The sequence below is a fragment of the Loxodonta africana genome, chromosome 15 (assembly GCF_030014295.1).
Source record: "Loxodonta africana isolate mLoxAfr1 chromosome 15, mLoxAfr1.hap2, whole genome shotgun sequence".
NCBI classification, from domain to species: domain Eukaryota; kingdom Metazoa; phylum Chordata; class Mammalia; order Proboscidea; family Elephantidae; genus Loxodonta; species Loxodonta africana.
The window spans coordinates 7,741,888-7,767,885 of record NC_087356.1 but is presented as its reverse complement, the minus strand read 5'-3'; the positions used below and the strand labels follow the sequence as shown (position 1 = coordinate 7,767,885).

At 39.7% G+C, this 25,998-nt stretch overlaps 1 protein-coding gene across 5 annotated transcripts in view; it reads right to left on the bottom strand.

The window, feature by feature from the left end:
* Positions 1-13,167: 13,167 nt before the first annotated feature.
* SLC9A4 (solute carrier family 9 member A4) overlaps positions 13,168-25,998 on the bottom strand; it is a 77,948-nt gene continuing 65,117 nt past the window's right edge. For all 5 annotated transcript variants that reach the window (XM_023552610.2, XM_003413729.3, XM_064268573.1 and 2 more), the window contains 2 exons: positions 25,635-25,722; positions 13,168-17,721 (listed from right to left, as the gene is read on the bottom strand). In XM_023552610.2, coding sequence (XP_023408378.1) covers positions 17,366-17,721; positions 25,635-25,722 — 444 coding nt within the window. In that variant the 3' untranslated portion in view covers positions 13,168-17,365. The remainder of the gene's footprint in view (positions 17,722-25,634; positions 25,723-25,998) is intronic.

Here is a 25,998-nt window from a genome sequence, read left to right as displayed (position 1 = left end):
GTAAATATTCATGATGTGTGAAAAAGCATGATCCATACTGTGTGACCTCAACCATCGAAAAATGTATGCTCCGTTGTGTGTACATACGTAGGATGTAAAAGGACATGTCAAACTAACCAAATCATCAAAATATTTCTTTTACTATTTATTAATTTCTTTAAAAACAAGTACCTAATGCAAAAACAAAAAATAATTATACAATATTTTGGTTTTTTAACATACATAGAAAGAAAATATATAAAAATAATAGCAGAAAGGATAGAAGAAGGGGTAAAAGGAATTATATTGTTAAGAGGTATGTGGGTGTGTGTGTGCATGTGCACACATGTGCACACAGTGTTCATTCCAGAATATGATGTTAAGAATGCTTATCATAAGTCTCAGTGCAATTACTTAAAAATAGAAAAACCTAATAGAGGAGATAATATACAATATTAAAAAATGTGCAATTAACCTCTCACCCCCCCAAAAAAGGGCAGGAAAGGAGAAACAAAGGAATAAAGTATAGATGGGACTAATAGAAAATAAAATAGGCTTAAACTCTTCAGTAACTGCATTAACAGCATATTGACTAATTAAAAGTCATAGGTAATCACACTGGATACAAAGGCAAGAATCAACTATATACTACAAGAACTTTACATTGAATACAAAGATATAAACAGTTTTAAAAAAATATATAAAAAAGAGAAATAGTCTACATCATCATTAAGTGTAGAAAAGTGCTTTGGCTGTATTAATATTAGAGAAAGTAGAGGTGAAGCAAAGAATATTAAGGAGATAACAAAATATATTTTGTAATGCCAAAAAGTCAATTCTTCAGGAAAACACAAAAGTTCCTAATAACAGAGCTGCAAAATAAATAAAGCAAAAATAAACAGTAATTAAGTAATTTTAAAAATTCCATAATCATCATTCAAGATTTTAACAATTGATAGAACAAGAAGAGAAAAAAATTAGTAATGATATAAAAAACTTGAACAACACTATGAAACTTAATCTAATTGACATTTGTAAAACAACATACCCAACAAATGCAGAATACACTTTATTTTTAAGAAAATAAGAACATTCACCATGATTGATTGTATGCTGGGTCATAAGGCCAGTCTCAATAAATTCCAAAATATTGAATTAATTCAGGATGTGTGCTATGACCTCAGTGAAGTTAAGGAGAAATTAATAATGACAAAATATCTAGAAAATGTCCAAATACTTGGAAATTAAGCAATACACTCCTAAATAACACGTGATTCAAGGAAAAAATAACAAACGGAATCAGAAAATATTTTGAACAGTGATATTGGAAAACTTGCGGGATGCAGCTAAAAAAAAAAAAAACTAAAGCAGTGCTTAAAGAGAAATTTATAGCTTTAAATGCTTGTATTAGAGGAGACGAATGATCTAAGCTTCTACCTTAAGCTCATAAAAGAAGAGCAAATTAAGCCTAAAGTAAGTAGAAAGCAAGTAGTGACTGTGTGAGTATAGATAATGTGAAATAGAAAACAGACCACAATGGAGAAAACGAAGAAAGTGGAAAGTTAATCCTTGGAAAAATTAATAAAATCAGTAAACCTTTAGCATGATTGGTCAAGAAAAAAGGAAAACACAGATACTAAACACTAGAGATTCTAAAGTCCAAAATAGTACAATAAGGTGATATTATGAAGAGCCTCATGACAATAAATTTGACAACTTAGATGAAACGAGAAAATTCATTGAAATATGCAAATTACTAAAAGAGATTTAAAAAGAAATAGAGTGTTTGAATGGAATCCTGGTGGGACAGTAGTTAAGACATTGGCTGCTAATGAAAAGGTCAGCACTTCAAATCCATCAGGCGCTCCTTGGAAACCCTATGGGGGCAGTTCTACTCTGTCCTATAGGGTCTCTATGAGTTGGAATTGACTCAGTGGCAATTGGCAGTTTGAACCCACTCAGCAGTGACATAGAAGAAAGGCCTGGAAATCTATTTCTGGGAAGACTACAGACAAGAAAACCCTCTGAAGCAGCTCTGCTCTGTAATACACGGGGTCACCATGAGGTAGAATTGACTCAACAGCACCAGGATTTTTTTTGTTTTTGTTTTTTGATCTATCAAAAAATTTAGAACACTTCTATTTTTATTCGTCCAGTTACCATTGAGTAATGAAGTTAATGAAAGATAAACAAAACATCTGTACTGAAGAATACAAAACACTGCTATGTTAAAGAAGACCTAAATAATGGTGAACACAGCATATTCATTAATTGGAAGGAAGATTATTTTTAAGACAAAACTTCTCTCCTAAATGAGCTATCGATTTACCACAATACTAATCAAGATCCCAATGGGTATTTTTTATGGAAATTGACCAGCTTGTCCTAAAATCTATCTGAAAATGCAGAGGGGCAGGGATAGCCATGACTATCTTGAGAAAAGCAACAACAACAAAGTTTGAGTACTTAATTTCTCGGTTTCAGATTACTATAAAGATACAGAAATTCCGACGGTGTGATATTTGCATAGAGAGAGACAATAGTTCAGTGCAACAGAAGAGAGGGTCCCAGTGTTCATCCACACATAGAGTTATTTGATTTTTGACACAGGCACCAAGACCTACCTGGTCTGGGTCAAGTAGGTCAAAGTGGGATCCGTAAGAAAACCCTACAAATTCGAAGTGACAGGGTTATGGTGGCCCCACCCAAACTACCAGCACTGGACAACAGGTGGTATGAAAATACATTTTAATGACAAGCTACAATATATTTACCTGGTATAGGTGGGAGGTAAGGAACCAAGAAAGGCCTGAGTTTTCAGTTTGCTGACAGGAGACACTCTCCCCACCTGAACGTGTCACATTTTTCACTAGAAGTGTTTCTATTATGCTCCTGAAAAAAAGGAAAAAAAAAGAAGCTAATTGCATTCCAGTACAGATTGGAGAATACTTTTAAAAATGACATCGTACTAACTAACCGTCTGCATTATTGAAGTGTCAAGGGAAGTTTGAAAGAAGTTTATATTTTGTTTCGAACTAATATAGATATCCCCCTGCTTTTCCAAAGTTCTCTTTACACCGCTTTGCTTTTATGAAAGACCTAGATTAGCACCTGTTTTCGCTAACCAAAAGAAGTCCGAGAAGGATTTTCGTTTTCACGCGAAAAGCAAAAATAGCCTTCAACGTTTGTTTTGTAGCGAGTCTTTCAAGAGAGCGGGCACCCCAAGCAACGAGAGTGGCGCCGCCAAGCTTCTCCCCGGGGAACTACACTCAACATCTCAGCGCCAAGCTGCCACAGCTTTGAACTGTGTCTTTGAGCATCCGTGCTTTATCTCGATGTATTTTGTGCATTCGTTAGCAAGATGTGTTCTACGGTATCAAAGAGCCTGAGAGAGCTCGTAAAGGTTTTATGTGTTATTTGGCATGATTTCGTAGGTTATTTTTTGGGTCTGGGAATGCTGAAAACTTTTTTCCATGTAAATTAATGGTAATAGCTTCTTTGCATTACACCATTTCCACTCACAAAAGGTTTCCTTGGAACGCTCTACTTTCCGACAGTGGCAGAAACCTGTAATAGCAATTATCATTTGTTTAGCAGTTATTATTGACAAGCAGACCAGTGGTCCCTGGTGCGCAGTGGTTAAAGCAGTTGGCTGCTAACCGAAAGGACAGTGTTTCGAACCCACCAGCTGCTCTGCCAGAGAAAGATGTGGCACTCTGCTTCCACAAAGATTACAGCCTTGGAAGCCCTATGGGGCAGTTCTGCTCTGTCCTACAGGACCGCTGTGAGTCGGAATCGACTGGGCTGCAATAGGTTTTTCAGGTTTATTGACAAGCAATACCATGAATGCTTTCCAAGCACTGAATCTTTTAATTTCCCAACAGCTCATATGACCATCATCACCATTTTAGAGATGAGAAAATAAAGGTCACTTCCCCAAAGTCATACAACTGTGAAGTAAGTGCCGATGTCAAAACCCAGGCAGTCTGACTCCAGAGCCCAAATTCAACTCTAGCCTGTATCTGCCTCCTCAGAGGCAAACATTTTGATACCTCCTCTGGGCATTTAGGAGCCCTGGTGGAACAGTGGTTAAGAGCTACAGCTGCTAACCAAAAGGTCAGTAGTTCGAATCCACCAGCTGCCCCTTGGACACCCTATAGGGCAGCTCACCTCTGTTCTACAGGGTGCTATGAGTCAGCATCGCTCAATAGAATTTTTTTTTTATCCTTCTTGGCATTTATTTCCCCACATTTGATCTTTGCAATTTTTGTTGCATTTCCTACTTGGCACACTACCTTAAGGGAAGCCCCAGAAGCCATAAGGCAAACTTATTTGAGGAAGCTCTCACAAAATTCTGTCAAATCTACTACATTATTATCAAACACCATTCTTTTTTTTTTTTTCACCCTCCTTTAACAAACATTTCTCCACCCTGTGTTCAGTCTGAATGCTTTCCTTGTTCCCACAATCTATGTAGCGATGAATTGCTACATTTTCTGAGTATGATTTGTCACTTGGCTTTCTGAATCATATTTATCTTTATTATTTCTCTGTTTCCTTATCCTCGTTTGTAGGAGATATCTAAGTTTCAAAGAAACTCTTGCTCATTTCCTTATAGCAAACCAAATGATCAGAAAACTTACAAAACTCTTACTCCAATATTGATGGAGTATTGATGGATGGTATGTGATTCCTTTCTATAAATACGTTTAATGTAGAGCTGAAAATCATTTAGCTAAATACTGTATCTACTACATGTTTGGCACTATACTAGGTTTTAAAGGAACAAAGAGGGATAAAAATGAATAAGACTTGGTAGTTGTCCTCAAGTAGCTAACAATTTGGTGGCAGAATTTTTCATGCACCCTTGTGTATTCCATGCATTTAGAGAAGCAATAGGAAAGAACACCCAGCCAGAGAAGCAAGAGACCTGGCTTCTAGACTGAGACCCTACAAGTGCAAATGCTATACCTGCATGTATGATGACCGAATGAATTTGGCATTTGTAAAAATAATAAATAGCAATTGAATACCTACCATTGGACAGACATTATTTTCGGGTCTTTACATACAAATTTTTAAAAATCACCACAACCTTATGGCATATATATTATTACTCCCATTTCATAGATAGGGAAACTGAGGCACGGGGAACTAGAGTAACTTGCTCAGGATCACCCGACTGGTAAGAGATGGAGCCTTCAGTGCTCTGGGAGTTTACAAATCAGACTTAGCCTTTACATCCTTCTTGTGCAGAACCTCAACGTCAGCCATTAATGACTAGGAATCCACCCAAGCCTTTTCTGGGCATGTGCACAGCCCTGGACATGTGTGAGATCATCCCCACAAAAATGTCAGGGCAGTGATTAAGAGCTATGGCTGCTAACCAAAAGGTTGGCAGTTTGAATTCACCAGCTACTTCTAGGAAACTGAGGGGCGGTTCTAGCTGTCCTATAGGTTCGCTTTGAGTCGGAATTGACTCTGCGGCAAGGTGTTTGGTTTTAGTTTATGTACATATCATTCCCCAGATCTTACTTTTGAGCTTTTGGCAAGTTTGCTCCAAACAGTGTTATGGCCTTCGGCAGCTATGATATTAAACAATTGCCATTGATTGCTTTTGACAAATACTATGAGGATAGAGCTTTCCTCACTCAGCAATCTCTGATTGGGTCAAATAAAGATAATCCCTGCCAGTGGAACTTCTTCAAGGAGCGGCTAGACAAATCAGATAATGACAATGCTCTAGGGACAGAATGTTTTGAGACACCCCAAACACAGTCTGCTCCTTCCAGTGGCAGTGAGACTTCTGGTTTCCATGGCTGGTATGGTTATGAGGAAGCTGATTGTCAGGGCTGAATATGCTGAGGAGAAGTGAGTCAAAGTAGGTGGTTAAAACAGCATGTGTCCCACTATTCTCACTGAGTTACAGAAGTTTATCTCGGACAACACCTTTCAGATGGTTGTAAGCCTTTGGTTAATTTCCAGAGTTTTGAGAACTGGATTTTGATGATTTTACAAATATTTTGTTGTTTTTATGGAGGAGTTTACAAAAGTCCTCACTCCGCCATTCCCCAGGCACTTATCCTCGCTAGCTTGACATTCTCCTCACAACCACACCACCTGTGGATTTACTTCGGAGCTTATTTATAGCCACAATGTCTCATAAAACATTGCTTCTGACAAATACCTTTTATAACAACAGAAGTAAGGAAATAGGCTGATAACTGATAGGATTCATGCTTTTACCGTATATACCATCATCCAGAAGGGTAATGGAATAGTCTATTGAGGACTCAGTTGTGGAACTAGCTTGGAGAAATCACCTTGGGAATTTTGGTTACAGTCTTAAGAGGATGTGGTAGGTAGGCTGAACTAACCAGCAAGATGCGATTATGTGTTTCCTGTAGCCAGAAAACATGGGTCTAGAAATTCAGGCTAGAAGCACGAATGGCTCTTGTCTCTACTTTGTTCAATGCAATTTTTTTCACTTCCTGTTAGTACATTTGCAAATATTTTGCTTTCTGTTCTCATGGCCCTGGCTGTCTTAATTTATAAATCTATATTCAAGTTCAATTTAAGGATGAAACTAGGTCATATGAGAACTAGTTATACTTTTTGGCAGCACCAATTTGTTGTTGTTTTGTGTTATGGAAGAATAGTTGTACTGATGTTGTATGCCTAAGAGGGACAATAAGTGATATTTTTCATTTTTGTAGCAACTAACCATCTTCCAAATATTTTTTCAAAAGAACCTGTTGCAGGGAGCGTAACTGATGGACAGCCTCCAGCTGCTGCATCTTTGGATCTATTTTGGTGCTCATATCAGGCCACACTTCCCTTGAACTGCTTTCAGTCAGTGACCAAGCACAACAGGCCATTGCTGCCCAACGGTGGATTCCTTTAATGGGCAACTTTGACTTGGAACCGCCTAGCAACTCAGTCAAGACTTTCTAAGAACTGTGTTGTCTTCCAGATTTCTTGGCATAGAACTAGTGAGTGTTTCCAGTGTTGCATCTGTTTGTTGAAACATCTCACTTGGGAATCCATCAATTCCTGGAGCCTTGTTTTTTGCCAATGCCTCCAGTGAAGCTTGGATTTCTTCCTTCACTGCCATTGGCTCTTGGTCATATGCTACATCCTGAAACGGATGGATGTCCACCAATTCTTTTTGGTACAGTGATTCTGTGTATTCCTTCCATCTTCTTTTGATGCTTCCTGCATAGTTTAATATTTCTCCCATAGAGTCCTTCAAAATTGCAGCCCATGGCTTGAAGTTTTTCTTCAATTCTTTCAACTTGAGGAATCCTGAGCATGTTCTCCCTTTTAGTCTCCTAACCTGGATCTTTGCACATTTCATTATAATATTTTACATTCTCTTCTTAAGCCGCCCATGAGTAGGCCAGAGGGGAAAGGGGGGCTAATGGTGATGGAAATACTGAGTTATTAAGCACAGGGTTGCACATCAGATTATTGTAATTGCTGTCAATAAATTGTATACCTGTAAAAAGTTGAATTGGCCAAAGTTATATGATAGATAAATTTACAACAACAAAAAACAAAAAGAAGAAGAACAAAGAAAGAGTAGCTGCTGAGGCTGCTCATATACAACCAAAAACCTCATGGGATTTATTGCCTTGGTTTGGACATTTAGGGTATGGTTTCATGGGACATGCTAGTAAACTGGCCTAATAACATGTTTATGCCTCTGTTCTATTTCCTATTTCTATGAATAGTGTCTGGGGTCTTAAAAGCTTGCAGGCAGCCATCCAAGGCACAATAACTGGTCTCCATTTGCCTGGAACAACAGAAGAAGAAGGAGAGTCAGCAATAGGAGGAGGATATGGAATGTGTGGCTGATTGTCTCCACGAACATCTGCCTGTTTTGCCATGAGACCAGAAGAACTAGATGGTGTCCGGCTACCATTACTGAACATTTTGATCAAAGATCCCTTAGAAGAATCCTGATCAAAAGGGAGCAAATGCAGAACAGAATTTCAAATTCTCATGGACTCTAGACTTCCCAGAGCCATGAAGGTTCTTAAAACCAAACAATAGTTTAGCTTAACTGGTAAAAAATGTCTGGCTTAAGCATTATGTTCTTTTAAGAACAACCTATATGGAATTAAATTAACAATAACAACTCAAAAGATTAGATAGAGTCTTAGAGGGCAGGGAGTTATGTTAATGGAGGAGAAACAACTCAGAAAAGAGGAGTAAGAATGGTCGCACAACTTGAAGAATGTAATCTATGTCACTAAATAGTACATGTAGAAATTGTTGAATTGTATGTTTTGCTGTATGTTCTCAACAACAACAAAATAAAGGTAATTATATATAAAAGTAAGTACATAAATAAAATCCTATGAGGTAGATACTATTACTATCCATCTTTTACAAATAAGAAAACTAAAGAAAGCACAAAGAGGTTAAGTAACTTTCCTGAGGTGATCTCACAGTTATGCAGTGGCAGTCAGAAGAAAGAGAGTAGGGAAAATTCTGAAAGACTTTAAAATTCACCACAAAGATTACTGGGTATTTTCAGTGGAATACCTAACCCAGCCATCTGAGTTATTTTATGGGTTCTCTTTGCGAGCTTTCAGTTGTCTTTGAATTGTTTTATTGTCTTTAAGCTAATTGCAACTCTGCCATTTGTAAAACCACCACCTGTTTGTCAGTTTGTTGTGCTGCAGTTGCTTGCACGTTGCTGGTAGCTCTGCCACTTTTACTTCCAGTATCAGTAGGGTTACCTGTAGCAAAGAGGTTTCAGTAGAGCTTCCTGACTAAGACAGATTAGGAAGAAAGTCCTCGTGATCTACTTCTGAAAATTAGCCAGTGAAAACCTTCTGGATCACAATAAAATGTTGTCTGATATAATGTTGGAAGATAGTCCTCTAGATTGGAAGGTACTACACAATGGACACAATAATGGACTCAAACATGCTAATGATTATGAAGATGGCCCAGGACCTGACATCGTTTTGTTATATTGAACATAAAGTAGCCGTGGGTCACAGCGAACTGAAAGGCAGCTAACAACAAGTTGTTGAAAACTAACGGCAATGCGAACATGCAGATAGTTCATTCAAGCAGAGCAACAATCGAGTTCCCTTTGCACTGGGCAAAAAGTTTGTATTGTAGCTATTTGTAAATTTAGCATTCTTGATCGCTGTCTTAGTTGTCCAGTGCTGCTGTAACAGAAATACCACAAGGGAATGGCTTCAAAAAACAAAAGTTTATTCTCCCATGGCCTTGTAGGCTAGAAGCTCAAATTCAGGGTGTCAGCTCCAGGGGAAGGTTTTCTTTCTCTGTTGGCTCTGGAGGAAGGTCCTTTTCTTCAATCTTTCCCTGGTCTAGGAGCTTCTCATTGCAGGAACCCTGGGTCCAAAGGATGAGCTTTCCTCCCGGTGCTGTTTCTTGGTGGTATGAAGTCCCCCTTCTCTCTGCTTGCTTCTCTCTTTTATGTCTCAAAAGAGGTCGACTTAAGGTACAACCTAATCTTGCAGGTTGAGTCCTGCCTCATTAACATAACTGCTACTAATCCCAACTCATTAACATCATGGAGGTAGAATTTACAACACATAGGAAAATCACATCAGATGACAAAATGGTGGACAATCACACAATACTGGGAATTATGGGCTAGCCAAGTTGACACACAGTTTTTGGGGGTACACAATTCAGTCCATAACAATTACCTATAAATATATGGCTCTTTGAATTCTCCTTTGAATTGATTGAAACATCATATTGGTTTCCTCATTAATATAGACTTTGACACATGTTCATTTTATATTTGAGAGTCATGATTCTGTATTTTTTTAAACAAATTTTACTTTAACAGTATTCATCTGAACCCACACTTTTAAGACTAGAATAATAGCTAAAGTTTATTGTGGTGTAACTGTATGCCAGACGTTCTACTAATGGCTTACTGGGTTAAATAAGTTGGGTAAGTAAGACTTTACAAAGCCACAGACGAGGATTCAAATTCAGGTCTGTTTTACACCTGTGCTCTGTTTCTTCATCACTGTGTTGTATTTCCTCCTCAGATTCTTTCGTAGCCACAGAAATTGTTTGCTCCCTCAAGACTCATATAGGGCTCTGTACTTCAGAGTTTACTGAACTCTTGACTTCATTCCAGTCCTTAAGCTGGGTGAACCAGATGTCATCCCCAATTTAGTGCTATGGAAACTGAGAGGTTAAAGGCATTGGTTAAGCTCACACAGTTACTAAGTGATGGAACTTGTCTTCAAACCACACCGTCTGATCCTGAATTTGTCTATGTTGCTTTGTGGGAGGAAGATGCTGTAAACAGGTGGCTGATACTCAGTGGGAAGGAGTCTGTTGCAAGGTGAGCTGCACTGCCTCCAAGCCTGGGGAAAGGGAAGAGCCCTCAGAAACAGACCCTGCATGCTAAACCAAGATTTGACCCCAAAGTCAAAAAGTTTCATGGCCATTGAGTTGATTCTGAGTCATAGTGACCCTATAGGACAGAGTAGAACAGAGCCTCATAGGGTTTCCAAGGATGTAAATCCTTACAGAAGCAGACTGCCACATCTTTCTCCCATGGAGTAGCTGGTGGGTTCGAACCACCGACCTTTTATTTAGCAGCCAAGAGCTTAATCACTGCACCACCAGGGCTCCTCGAGATTTGACCACTGCTCTAAAATAGTTAAATTTTAGGATTAATTAGGACTCATTAATGCAGTAACATTTTTTCAGGGTTTTCTTTGTAGCTGGCCCTCAAAGAGTTTATAGTCTAGAAGGGGACATTGGGAAGTACACCAAGCCTTGCAAGTAATTTATCAAATGTAAAATTATCTTCTTATATGTTGAAGTTTCAGGAAGGGTTTAGTGCTCTGATGTAATCACAACAGTACATTTTCTCCACCAAGTTCATCCTACCCACTAAAGTCATAACCAAACCAGCCATTTCAAATCTCTTGTTTTCTACTCGTTCTATCTGGCAGAATTTAACCATCCAAATCCACTATAGATGTGTTTTACTTTTCCAGTTTTCATATTCATTCTCGTAATCTTTGTCCAAATATTCTCCTCAGATAGCTGCCCGAAACTCCATGTGGTTGTGGACTGCAGCTGCAGCTGTATTGTCTAAATGCAGAACTGGAAATTCAGCTCCAGGGGTGTGGGTGAGGTACTGCAATCATTGTTTGCTGAACCCCAGGCTCAGAAGTCTGCTGGTTTGTACTGCGCCACTCTTTGTAACTTTCCCGTGGACGTATCCTTGGGTGAGGACCTGCCCTTTTGTCTCCTCCTTTGGAGGACAGTATGTTTCTCTTTTCTTTACTCTTTCGGAAACTTGCTTTTTTAATTTCTGCATTTAGAAAGTTGGTGAGCCCTCCTCCCCACCACACACACAACCCCTTTTAAAGATGGCACAGTTAGATAATAGAGCTGAAGTCTGAATCAGGTCCAGGTCAAGCACAAACTAAAAACAAGGGCAGCCTTCACAGGTGAAATAGTACACCAGCGAAACCCAGAGCCAGAGTTTCACTTGCTCTTAGTTACCCAGAAAAATTCCTGTAAGGAAACAAAATAAATAAAACTCTGTGGGGTCTTCTTTCCTTTAAAACGGGTTCAGAGGCATGGTACTATGTGACCCTTTGCTTTTGAAAATGTTTCTCTAGCTCTATATCTAGTATTTCTACTAGCTCAATGGTAAAAATTCAGTGGGGTTAAACATTAACATTTTGAAAAAACCATGAAAAGGTAACTAATGTTCTCACTTCACTGTATTTAACTAAAGACACAGACCACTGAATGAATGATTTGGCCACGGCCACTGTTGTCTTCTATTTGTATTTTCAAAGTCAAGGAAAACAGAAAGGAACCTGTGGCAGTGACGACAGAGGATACGCTAAATCATGACCTGGTTTCCTGAAGAGATTTTTTACTTTTTTTTTTTTTTTTTAAGTAACTCAACACGCTCTTCACAACAGCCACCATGTTGTTACTGCAGCTTAGAGGATAGCGTTAGTGGCTTTGGAGTCATTCAAAATGATCCTGTCATTTACTGGCCTTATGTCCTTGATGAAAACTTTCTTGTGTTTGTTTCCTCACCTGTAAAATGGAGACAAAAATCATAATAACTGCCTGAGAAGGATTAAAAAAAATTTTTTTTCTGAATGTGTGTATAAAGTTCTTAGTAAAATGGCAGGCCATCGTGTGCTTTCAATGAGTGGTATGGTGGTTACCAAGAGTATGTTTCTTTTCAGATATGATCCTGATGCTTCCATAGGCAAAGTCATTCTCCCTACCGCCTTCTATCTATTCCGTGGGATTGTTAATTTATATTCCCACTGTACATAAATGGCACAGTGCAGTATCTGGGACCTCGTTTGGGAATCAAAAACAAAGTTCTCTGGAAACAACATAAAATTGTTATCCAAAAGAAACTCAGTTTAAAATCACATACTGCAATATTTTCTGTGCCCTCAAAAAATAACTTAAATTTTCAGTTCTGCTGATTATCTACTTTTTAGATCATCCACTAAGTTTATACAAACAGGTTTTCAAAACCTCAACACCCTTCACTATATTTATCTGTTAATTTTAAAAAGAAAAACTTTTTTTTTTTAATAATACACCAAGGTACGAAGGAACGTCTGCATTGCTTCCTATTGGGTCTTTCCAAAGTGAGAAAGAGAACTCTGTGTAGATCTATAAGGCGCTTATTAAATCCCGTTTCCTCTCAGGGAGGAGGTTTTAAGTTGGTGGCTATGAACCCGACCATGTGCTTTCTAAGCTCTTCCTTAGAAGGCGTTGGATGTGTTACTTCATCTCCCAAAACTTGTTTCCTTTCATTTAAAATGGGTCATACTGGCATCTATGTATGTAAACCCATTGCTGTCGAGTCAATTTTGACCCATAGCAACCCTGCAGGACAGTGTAGAACTGCCCCATAGGGTCTCCAAGGAGCAGCTGGTGGATTCGAACTGCCGACCTTTTCGTTAGCAGCTGTAGCTTGCTGTAGCTCTTAACCACTGCCCCACCAGGGCTCCACGTATATATAAAACATTTGAAATATCAGTGCCTGGCATATGGCAAAAGCACTCTATAAATGCTGGCAATTACTATTCTATTCCACATCGATTGCCTAGAGCATAGAGTTAGTATCCTGATTTTAGACCCACCAATTTTGATTTCAGGAAACCCCGGTCGTGTACTGGTTAAGTGCTACAACTTTTAACCAAAACTTTGGCAGTTCAAAGCTACCAGGTGCTCCTTGGAAACTCTATGGGGCAGTTCTACTCTGTCCTGTAGGGTCACTGTGAGTCGGAATCGACTCAACAGCAACAGGTTTGGTTTGGTTTGGTATTTCGATTACAAGATCTGCATTACCATGCCTGGAAACTGGTGTAACCATCTTGGTTTAGTCAATAAAATGCTTTCAGTTACTTTGTTGAACAAACCCTAACTTGAACATGGCCGGGCAATGGAAATGTTGATTTTCAAGCTACTGCACTGACTTGAGTGCCCCTGGCTTGCAAGCTCATTAGAGTCTCAGAAAGAAAACGAGTTGATTAAATCAATGGCTTTGCACAGATGAAAAAACACATCATCGCTAATTACAGGACTGACTCGCACTGATGCAGGCATCTCTTTTATTCCCCTTGGCTTATGGCCCAATTAACAATTAACAGTGACTGATGTCCTAAAAGGAAGCGTTCTCTGCACTGCTGGCTTTTCTCAGCAGGAGTTAGAAACGAGATACTTGACAGAGTTTAGTCAAGAAAAAAAAATTAAGCACTGCAAGAAATTATCTGTTTTATTTGTGGATAAAATATGCTTGCAAAAACACCAATATATTCACTGACTTTATTTAGAAAATATTTTATGTTTGCTAATTTTGGAAGGTTATGAAACATACTAGAAATTATTATTATTTTTTCTCCATGCTTAAAACACATACACACTTATCCCTCTAGCTTATATTTATACGTTATGAGAATCACTTTTTTGGAAGGACTGTCTCTTCTTATAGCAACTAATTCCAAGGAATTAAACCCTGCTGAATTTTTCTACATCCAAGAGGAAGTTAGTCCCCCTTTCTCTACGGAATGCTCATCACGAGAGAAGTGTCCAGGCACAGCTGTGATCCTGGCCAATTTTTGTTTCAATGTTTCTGCCCCCATCGTCCCAGGTATCCTCTATTCTGTCAGTCACACTATCTCTCAGAATAAGTTTCTGGTGTCAATTCTTTCTGTCTCTTCATGAAATTAAAACAGTGTATGCCCTCTTTCATGGGGACAGGTATTTAGTCTAAATAATAATAGCTAATAGTGATCAAACTCTTACACTAAGACAAAAACTAAGCTAAGGATTTTACATCTATTATTTAATCTTCAATCATTCTACGAGGTAGATAATATCATCACTCTATCAATCAAGAAATCAGCTGGAGGAAGATGAATAACCTGCCCAAGGTCACACAGCTAAAAGTGGTCTGAGTTCAGAGCCTGGCCTCTGAAGTAACTATATTGATTTTAAATCTAAGTGATCTGGGTGACAGGCACCTGAACAGATGAGGAAGGGTTCTGGGGGCGTCCTGCAGGCTGAAAACACCAACCTAGGCTGATTTCATGAGTTCTGTTTACACAGAGTGGTTCCTTCTTATACACAAATGGCAGCTCTATCAGTGAACGCAGGCGGGGATTCCAATCCTTCCTCCCATGACCCTTTAGCTTTTTCTAAGAAGATGAGAAGCACAGAAGTCTATGGCCTTTATGAGGGAAGCATAATAAAGTTTCCAGAACCCCATTCTCCACTTTTTCATAGCAGATTCCCAGCTACCCTTTTTGCAGGCATTTTAGAGTCATGAACACTGTCAGGCTTGGGGAGGATGAGTAAGAACACTTACCATATCCCCAAACACTTGAGAACGTGTGGAAACCCCGCAAGGTAGAAGATCATCATATAGGCTAAGTAAACAGAAATGTTACTTTACCCAACTTCAGAATTTATTAAAACTCAAAACCGTTCAAGCTTGCAGTATAAATGGGTCTGAGAAAGCTAAGGGTGGAGGGGGGGAACCTCATGGAAGGAAATTAGGATTTTGTGGGTTGTGTATCTGATTTTTTGGACTTTGAAGATAAAAAGACAAAATCTCTGGGGACACTGGCAGAAAGAGCCTGCTCAGTAGACAGAAGCCAGGCCAGGCTAGCAGCCTCACATGGTTTCATCGCCTCCTGAGGGGAGGTAGGGAACCAGGAGCTTTCTCTACACTCAGGAGGAACCCGTTGCGCTGCTCTGCTTGAGGCCTGTCAGAAAAATCCATCCCATGAAACCAGTACCCAAGAGCGTTCCAAGGTGCCCACTACACGCTCCACCAATGCCCAGGGAGGACTGCTGCTAAGGAAAATGTGGAATGGAGATCAGATCACACTGCATTTTGAAACAGTAAACCAGTTGTTGCCAAGTGGACCCCGACTCACGGTGACCCCATGTGTGTCAGAGTAGAGCTGTGCCCACAGGGTTTTCAGTGGCTGGTTTTTTTGGAAGTAGATCTCCAGGCCTTCCTTTTGAGGCACCTTTGGGTGGACTTGAACCTCCAACCTTTGAGTATAGCAACTGAGCTATGAACTGTTTGTACCACCCAGGGAGTGCTCTGAAATGAAGGATGATTAAACAGAGAGATTCCCCAAGTCTCACAGCTCCCTCTACCTGCCACACTCTTCAGGCAGGGGCTCCATGGTCACTTTCCAGGTGTGTGCAGCCTCGGCCAGTGTCTAGATGGCCAAATGGCTTATGGGGAAAACAACCTCATTACGGCTTCTACCAACGAAAGGGTCAACTTTCAATCTTTTCTGTCAATCCTACCACCTCTCCACTGCATGGCACCAGTGTCTCAGAGAAGATGAATTCCACTCATCAGTGGAAAATCTGACAAAAGCTAAAGAAAAAGAAAAGAGGTAAACCCTAAAGATGAGAAATACTCTGAAAAATGAATAAAAAATAAAATGAACAAACCACCCTCTCTGCCTTTCAGACCACGAACTACTCAAACAGGCATGTGGTTTTTGTTAGGTTCTGTCGAGTCAATTTCGACCCATAGCGACCCGATGTGACAGAGTAGAACTACCCCACTGGGCTTTCTAGGCTGTAATCCGCCAACCTTTCGCTTAGCAGCCGAGGTCTTAACCATTGCACCATGAGGGCTCCTTGGAGTAGACATCTGCACATTTATAATCATATATAGCCATAATTCACAGACAGGTTTTATGGCATGTCCAAAGTAGTCACAATCCTTGGTCACATTCCAAGGAGGAAGTACTCACTTCTGACTTAAGTGGACCAAGGTCTATGGAGTAGGTTGCATTTGATCATTGCCTTCAAAGATGCATAGAATTAAATCAGTTGGAGATGATGGAGATGTCAGCAGTGCAGTGATAAAAGACATTTTGATTGACTATTATAGCTTAGTTATTTAGCACGAAGAAGAGTACTTTTTAAATACGTTTGTCTACAAGTGGCTAGACAGAAGAGAGGGAAGGAGAGAGGGCAAGAAGGGAGCAAAGATAAAGTGGTCTAGGAAAGTTCTTAAACTGGCCTGTGAGGATTAAAGTTAAGTTTGGGGATGAAGAGGATGGAAAATTAGACTGGGAAATAGTTTCAAACCCTAGGGCAAAATACCACACCCTACAAATGCATACCTAATAAATATCTGTTGTTTGTGTCATTGTTATTAAAAGCCTGTTTATTGCTGTTTTGTTTTTAAAGTTTATTTTTAAAATAAATATTCCATTTATAAAATAGACTACAAGCCCATTGTTCCCAGATTAATCCTGTAATCTGTATCACATCTGTCATCGATACTGATGAAATATCCAATGTTATTTTACCTCTCTCCAGAAACACAGTTATTGCCTGTTGAATATCAAAATCAGAACTGAATGCTTCACTTGGGAGGGAGGATAGTCAGCTTATGAAACCAGCAAGTCTCCATGTGACCTTGGGCAAGGTGTCCTTATCTGTAAACACAGGGGGATGGGCCCAGTGATTTTCTAAAGCCCCTCCTAGTCCTAATCTGATTGTTAATTGCACATAACCTAGTTCAATGTGAATTACTAACAAATCATGCTTGCATCACAATATAAAATATAGATCAGATGCTCTTGATATAAAGCTCTTAGGAATTCTTAGTGAATAATCCCCGGGGTGATTCACTTCTCTCATTCACTGGGAATTCATTGACAAGCGAAGAATGTGGCAAAGCCTGTAACTTCACTCCCAGTCCTCAGAAGAATCTTCCTGTCCCCTTCTTATGTAAATATTCTAATAGCCTCAAGAAAGTAAACCCAACCCTTCATATAAATAGGAAGATGGACTCTTGAAAAATACAGAAACAATCCTGTAAACAATAAAACTATTTTCTTTGGAGCAAAGGACTGTGGGACTTGTGGTGTTCCCTATGGCTTCTGTGCTCCCCTAACCATCCGGACACGAGTGGTGAAACCCCTTCCTCACTTTCCTCTTCAGATTCATACTCCTCATCCACGGCATGAAAGAGGGGCTTGGGCCTTAAAGCCACCCTTCTGGCTCTGCCAGTATGCTCTTCGTGGCTTGTATTTCTTTGATAGCCAACGTTGAATGGCTTCCGTCCTTTGTGTAAGCTCTTCATTGGGATTGTCTCTTGTGTCAACTGTCTTTCTTGAAGGGACCCTGTTCGAGAGTGTGCTTTGAAAATGATGGCAGGGGATCCTGAATCACTGCTGTCATCGTCTGCAAAAACAATGACAAGAAGAGACAGGCACATAATACCAGAGAGTTAAGACTTAACAACCAGATGGCAAGAATTCAGAATGAAGCCAAGTCCTTTGTGAGATTCCAGCTCTTATAGTCGACTTTCTTTTCATGATTTTTTCCTTTCCAACGTCACTGCCCAAACAGGGTGGAAACAGAATCTATATGTGCAGTATGATAAACAAATGGAAATGCGTGGAAACGTGTACATCAGGCCAGTTTTCCCAGACTCAGGTCCTACAATACTTTGTGTTTCAAAGACCATCACTGACACAATTAAAGAAAAACACAACAACAGAACTGAACGTTACACGGTACTGCTAAATGAAAATGGTTGGCTTTCTTTTGGTTTGTTTTTTCATCAGTGGTTATCAGAACCAAACCAAACCAAACTTGTTGCTGACGAGTCGATTCTGACACACGGCAACCCTATAGGACAGGGTTGAACTCTCCTGTAGGGTTTCCAAGGAGCAGCTGGTGGGATTTGAACTAACAACCTTTTGGTTAGCAGCTGAACTCTTAACCCTGCACCAGCAGGAAAAGCATTACATCTAAGCTTCATCCCTCTCACCTTGAAGTACCCAATCTTACAGGAACAGAGATGAGAGGGACGCATAGCAGGGAGCTATGAGCCAAAACAGCAGTGACTAAATGCTTTTGCAGAGGAGGTAAGTGGGCGATCACAGTGTGGCTGGCATAAGATGACACTAATAATGATACTAAAAACCAGAAATCAAACCTGTTGCTGCTAAGTCAATTCTGACACAGAGAGACCTGCAGAATAGAGTGGAAGTGCTCTACACGGTTTCCAAGGCTGTAATCTTTACGGAAGCAGGCTGCCACATCTTCCTCCTGCCAAGTGGCTGGTGGGTTCAAACTGCTGACCTTTTGCAGTTTGACCGCTGTACCACCAGGGCTCCTGATAATAACTGCCATTTATTGAGAATTTACTATGTGCCTGTCATTGTCCTCATCAATTTACATATAAAAGGCCATTTAGTTCCATAATGGCCCTGAGATGAGTAAAATTCATTCTTCATTTCATAGAGAGGCTGAGTTTTCACAAACTCAAAAACTCATTGCCATTGAGTCAAATCCGACTCATAGCGATCCTATAGGACAGAGTAGAACCGCCCCATAGAGTTTCCAAAGAGTGCCTGGTGGATTCGAACTGCTGACCTTTTGGTTAGCAGCTGTAGCACTTAACCACTATGCCACCAGGGTTTCTGAGTTTTCACAAAGTGAAGTTGTTTTTCAATATCACGTACCTGGTAGAGACAGAACTGAAATTTGAGCAGAGCCTGTCTAGCTCCCAAGCAGTGTTCTTTATCACCAGGTTGTAGCCCTCTCCTTATGGGTGGTTATGAGGTTACTTGCGGGCAGTGGTGGTTCATTGGTAGAACTCTGGCCTTCCCTGAGGAAGACCTGGGTTTGATTCCTGGCTGATGCACCTCATATACAGCCACCACCTATCCATCAGTGGAGGTTGTGAGTTACTATGATGCTGAGCAGGTTGCCACAGGGCTTCCTGACTGAGATGAACTAGGGAGGCAGGTATGGTGATCTACTTCTGAAAATCAGCCAGTGAAAACGTGATGGATCACAATGGTCTTCTGATCTGCAACCAGTTAAGGGCAGGGCAGCATTCCATTTGGATAAGCACAGGGTCATCATGAGTTGGGAGCTGACTGGATGGCAGCCAACAACAACGACCCGAGGGTTCATAAAGGAGCGGAGTAAAGCCACCAGGCCTTTATGTAATGTCCTCTCGGGTTACCTTCTACATACCTAAATCATTCATATGACATTGTCTTTCCTTCATGTCAATGTGTACATATCTTCCACGGAATATATTCCACAAATTTCATTTATTCACATTTCCTCAAATTTTAATCTTATAAATTTAGTTCCCCTTCAAATAATCTCCTGAGAATTTAGATATTCTAAAATATTTACATGTAAACCTGAAAGTAGTTTTCCTTTTCCCACTTTTGTGGCACAACGGTTAAAGCACTTGAATGCTAACCCAAAGGTGGGCGGTTCGATTCCACCAAGCAGTCTGCTTCCATGGAGATTACAGCCTTGGAAATCCTATGGGGCAGTTCTACTCTGTCCTACAGGGTCTCTATGAGTTGGAATCAACTTGACAGCACTGGGTTTACTCCTCCAACACACACACACACACACACACACACACACACACACACACACACACACAGCTAGAACTAATATACCCAAAGGTTTATACTTAAAATGTGTTTAGGATATGGGACACCAGAAAATCTTAAAATATTCTGTTTAAAAGCATTTTAAAAAATGTAACCAAATTCTCTATCCTTAGAAGGTAACTTGGAAGTTGAGGGGTGAGGGTGAAGGGAAGCAACTCCTTTGAGTAAAGAAAATGACATTAGTCAGTGTCTTTGTTTGTGTTTTTATTACTGTCCTTTCATTTGTGCCCTATAATTTTGGCCTGAGATCAGAGTTCTTCTTGTTTTTTTGGTGCTTGGAATACTACCTAAGGAAAACTCTGTCTCAAAGCTCTGTACCCAAGAGCCTATCCCTTCTCTCACTCCCTGTCTAACTCCAGCTCCTGGTTCCTGACCATCCCATTTGAAGAAATAAGCTCCCCGTTGGTGGACGGACTCTAGCCATGGTTTCCTGACCCCCTTTTGGGTTACTTTATAGTGGGTTCCAAGCACTAGGAAGAAAAATGCTTGGGCAGGTGACTCTCAAGTTTCCAGTCAACTCCAGTCACTATATCTGCCCAAAATGTGAACAAGGATTTGGCTGGAAAGCCAAAGGAAAGAATGAAGGGTGGGGACTGTGCTTTGTCCTTCTTTGCTTAACTCTCCTTCACATGAACACCCCAGGCAGTGCAGTTCTAGGGATAGATCAACGCAGCCGTTTGCAGCAAAATCTGAATATCTCTTCTTCTATTTTCTGCCTTAATGACAGAAGGAAAAGAAACAGGACAAGTGTTTTCTGCTCAAGGTAGGGCAAAGCTGAATATGTTGTTGTTGTTAGGTGCCTTGGAGTTACTTCTGACTAACAGCGACCCTGTGTACAATAGAACAAGACACTGCCCAGTCCTGCACCATCCTCACGATCGTTGTTATGCTTGAGCCCATTGTTGCAGCCACTGTGTCAAGTCATCTCATTGAGGGCCTTTCTCAACACAGAATATAAGAAGGTGAATGTTAACTACCGCCTACAACATAAACTGTTTAGAGACCCAGAACTCCAAGTATAGCCCTTTCCCCTTCTCTCTCCACAGGGGTTTGAAGGCAGCCCTAGGGCACAGGAGATGTTTCAAAGCTTTACTTACAGCGCTACCAAGATGCAAAAGAGCCTTGGGCGGGCTCCATGCATTTCTCTGTCAAGAGCAAGGAATGTTCTGACCCTGGGAGTCAAGGGAGAGATAGGAAGGAAAAACCTCTCTCCAAATCACAGCTTGTTTAGCCAGGGCTGCCTGTTTGGAGGGCCATAGCCCTTGGTGTTCTCCCCTAGAGCACCCCCAACCTCCCCGCAGCCACTTCCTCGCTCCTCTGCTGCAGAAAGACCTCAGGTATGGAAAGAAGATGAATTTGTACAACTTTGCCAAGACTGTCTCAGTCTAACCCTGATTATCATTTTAATTATCGAAAACTTATTTAGGATAACTGGTAAAGCAGGTACCACTTCATTACTTTTTTTCCTCAGATTTCTAATCTAAACACTCTTTCTTTGCTTACCCAGAGGAAATTTAGAATCAATTGATCCAATTTGAAAGAAAAACGATTTAATTAGGACTTTAGGAATGTATAAAAAAAAAAAAAAAGTATACCATGTCTAAATTAATTCCTATAGAACCAACATTTTCACACTGGTGTCTTAACTTTCTAGAGCGCTGGTTGCACAGTGGTTAAGAGCTCAGCTGCCAACCAAAAGGTTGGCAGTTTGAACCCATCAGCCACTCATTGGAATCCCTATGGGGCAGTTCTGCTCTCTCCTATAGGGCGGTTATGAGTTTTGATTTGTCTTTCTTTCCAAGGACACCTATATCTACCCATGTATTCATTCAAGTCTCTTTTTATGTCCTTCAAGAGTAATAATAATAATGGCTAACATTTACTGTGCATATACTTGGTTCCAGGCACTGTTCTAGCAGCTTCCTGTGCACTGACTTCCTTTGTCACAGGACAATATCATTGTAGTGGTCAGTACCAATGCCATTCCCTGTACAGAGGGGAAACTACAGCCCAGAGAAGTAGTTTTATTATTATTATTTTTTAGATAGGTGCTATGTATTTTCACCTGGTATTTTATGACTTTTACTGAAAGCATGAGTGAGATCTCCTTTGGAGTATCTATTGAAACAATAGGATTTATATCCTTTGTCCTATTAATCTGATGAACAATGTAAAGACATTTCCAAATATTAAACAATTCTCACCTCACTGGAATAAATTCCATTTTGTAATGATATGTTATTTCTTTAATGATCCGCTGAATTTTATTCGTTAATGTTTTATTGAAGACGTATACATTAGTGCTCAAATGAAGCCTGTCTGTGGTCATCACCTGCTATTGTAGCCATGGGATACTGGTTTCCATTTCTTAAGAAATAACTGTGAGGACTTCTTGTTTTTTATGCACTCAAACAACATAAGCAGCACCAGGTTAAAAGTAAATAAACAAATCTATTACATCCCTGATACCTATTGCTTTTTGAACTCTGTTTGCTTTCGTTTGTGGAATACTTCTTTGATAACATAAAATAAAATTGGTTATAAGAGTGTGTTCTGGGAATAGATGACTAGATTTATGAAATAGAATTGAGAGTCCAAAAATATCTCCAGGATAAAGGACTTTGTACAACAAAGGTGGCATTTCACCTCGGAGAAAGATGGCATCGGGATGGCAGCATAGCCATTTTGGGGAAAAAAAACATTGGAAGTGTATTTCTATCTTAATCCTTACACAAAGATAAACTTCAGATGTACTGAAATTTAAATGTGAAAATTAGCCCATTAATATAGATGAATTATTTTCAATTATTCTGTGACGATTCAATCATAATGAAAACTTCTGAATGGCAAAAGATGTATAAAAACTAAAAGATAAATGTGAAACTTGAGGAAAATTCATTTGCAACAAATAAGAGACAATGGGTGATAGTCTTGTTATAACACACAAGACTCTTCAAACTAACTTTGAGAAAACCAACAATCGAATAGAAAAAAAAAACATGAACTGAGGCAAAACCAGAAAATTCCCAAAAAGAAATACAGATGCCTATAATAATATAAAAATATGTTTAAGCTCACTAAAAATCAAGGAGATTCACGTGAAAATTAAATATGGTATATAAGTTATATACTATCATATCATAAATTATTATAAAATGTTTAAACAACCCAGTGATGGAAAATGGAAATTCTCACAGACTGTAGGTGTGAGGATAAATTATTGACACGATCTTTTGGGAAGCCATTTTAGTAACATATGTAAAAAATTAAATATATATAATTTTTAACCTAAAAATTTCACTTCCAGGATAATATATTTGGTTATTAGTGTAGCTATCAATCCCAACTCATAGCTTGGAATCGACTCGACGGCACTGGGTTTGGTTTTTTTTGATCAATCACAAGTTATCTAGGATGATTATTGATATTATTGCTTTATATTTATTAAAAATTGAAAATACCTTAAATATTTATTAATAAGGAATTAGCTAAATAAGTTATGGTGCTTCTATATAGCTGACTATTAGTCATGGAGACAGCACAGGATCCGGCAACGTTCTGTTGAGTTGCCAACTCAGCAACAACTAACAACAACAACGATTACTAGTTTCATATTTATTGACATGAAAATACGTCCACAACACACTGTTGAGTGAAATAGGCAATTTAGAAAAATTACAAAACAGTGAGTATGCTACAATTCTATGTATAATATGATGCCTGTGCTTCTGAGAGTGTCTGCTAGGTAGGGGTGGGAATGCTATCAAGAATTATAGACAGATGCTCACCAAAGTGTTTCATAGTGACTATATCTGGGCGTTGTGGTGTTAAGTGCTTTTAACTTTCCTTTTTATACTTTTCCCCTACTAATTGATTTTTATCTTACATCAAGTATATTTTTAAATCAGAAAAAATAAAGCTTTATTTTAAAGTAAAATTACATTTAGTCTTCAAAGATTTAATTCTACATGTTTAGTTTACTTGAATTTCCAGCATAATTTTAAGTCTCAAAAAATTAGGAAGATTAAAATAGATAACATCGTATATTTTATATATACAGAGAGAGAGAGAGCCCTGATGGTGCAGTGGTTAAAGTGCTCAGCTGCTAACCAAAAGGTCAGCGATTTGAACCCATCAGCCACTCTGCAGGAAAAAGATGTGGCAGTTGGCTTCTATAAAGATTTGTGACCTTGGGCCAAGTCCTAGAAGCTTCATAGATGCATCCAGACTCCCTGAGGGACCGAGTTACTGGCCTGAGGGTTAGGTACCATGGTCTTGGGGGACATCTAGCTCAACTGGCATAACATAGTTTATAAAGAAAATGTTCTACATCCTACTTTAGTGAGTAGCATCTGGGGTCTTAAAAGCCTGTGAGTGGCCATCTAAGATGCATCTACTGGTCCCACCCCAGCTGGAGCAAGAGAGAATGAAGAAAAACAAAGGTGTAAGAGAAAGATTAGTCCAAAGGACAAACGGACCACAACTACTAAAACCTCCGCCAGAGTGAGCCCAGAAGAACTAGATGGTGCCCGGCTACCACCACTGACTACTTGGATAGGGGTCACAATAGAGGGTCCCAGACACAGCAGAAGAAAAATGTAGAATAAAATTCAAATTCACACACACACACAAAAGAGCAGACTTGCTGGTCTGACAGAGACTGGAGAAACCACAAGAGTGTGGCCCCCAGACACACTTTTAACTCAGTACCAAAGTCATTCCATAGGTTCACCCTTCAGCCACAGATTAGACTGGTCTATAGGGCCAAAAACAATCTATAGGGCCAAAAACAACACACGTGACAAACATACTCCCTAGTTCAATCATGTATACAAGGTTAAACGAGTACAACAGCCCAAAAGCAAAGACGAGAAGGCAGGAAAAGTCAGGAAAACTGGATGAATGGAAACAAGGAAACTGGGGTGGAGAAGGGGAGAGTGTTGACACATCCCCGGGTTGGTAACCAATGTCACAAAACAATTCGTGTATCAATTGTTTAGTGAGAAGCTACTTCGCTCTGTAAACTTTCACCTAAAGCACACATACACAAAAAAAGATTTATGGCTTTGGAAACCCTATGGGGCAGTTCTACTCTGCCCTGTAGGGTCGCTATGAGTCAGAATTGACTCAACAGCAGTGAATAAGGAAGACTGAAAAAGAATTGATACCTTTAAATTGTGGTGTTGATGAAGAATATTGAATGTACCATGGACTGCCAAAAGAGTGGACAAATCTGTCTTGGAAGAAGCACAACCAGAATGCTCCTTGGCAGCAATAATGACGAGGCTACGTCTCATATACTTTGGACATGTTATTAGGAGGGATCAGTCCCTGGAGAAGGACATCATGCTTGGTAAAGTAAAGGGTCAGCAAAAAAGAGGAAGACCCTCAACAGGATAGATTGACACAGTGGCTGCAACAATGGGCTCAAGTATAACAACAATTGTGAGGATGGAGCAGGACTGGGCAGTGTTTCGTTCTGTTGTGCATAGGGTTGCTATGAATTGGAACCGACTCGATGGCGCCTAACAACAACAACAATCAACTATATACCGTCTGTGATTTTGCCTTTTGGTCTGCAAACCATAAAATAGTCATGATCGGACCCTATAGGCAAAAGTTACCGAGCCCTACTCTAAGAGAAAGAAGAAGCATGACGATTACCTGTGAATTCAGTAACTTTTGCATCTCTTCTTGCTGACTGAGGATTGCTGTAAGGAAAGGAGAGGTAGCGGATGTTTTTGGTGTCAGCCTGTGGGTAACAAGTGGAAATAAAAGGCAGAATTAGTTACTACAGTTGAAAGCATGGCAAATAAAGTAAAGGGCCCTGACCTATACTCAGGTATTCTGTTTGAGTTACTGGTTTGCAGTGTTTCAGCCTTCAAAGTGTATTTCCTTTCCCTTTCATAATAGAATAGACCATTATGAATCTCTGAAAGATGCTCCCAGAGCCCAGACAAGATTAAGGTCTGCTCCACACTCAACGTTCACCTAGAAGTCCCAGTAATATTGGTTGATATGGCCTTAA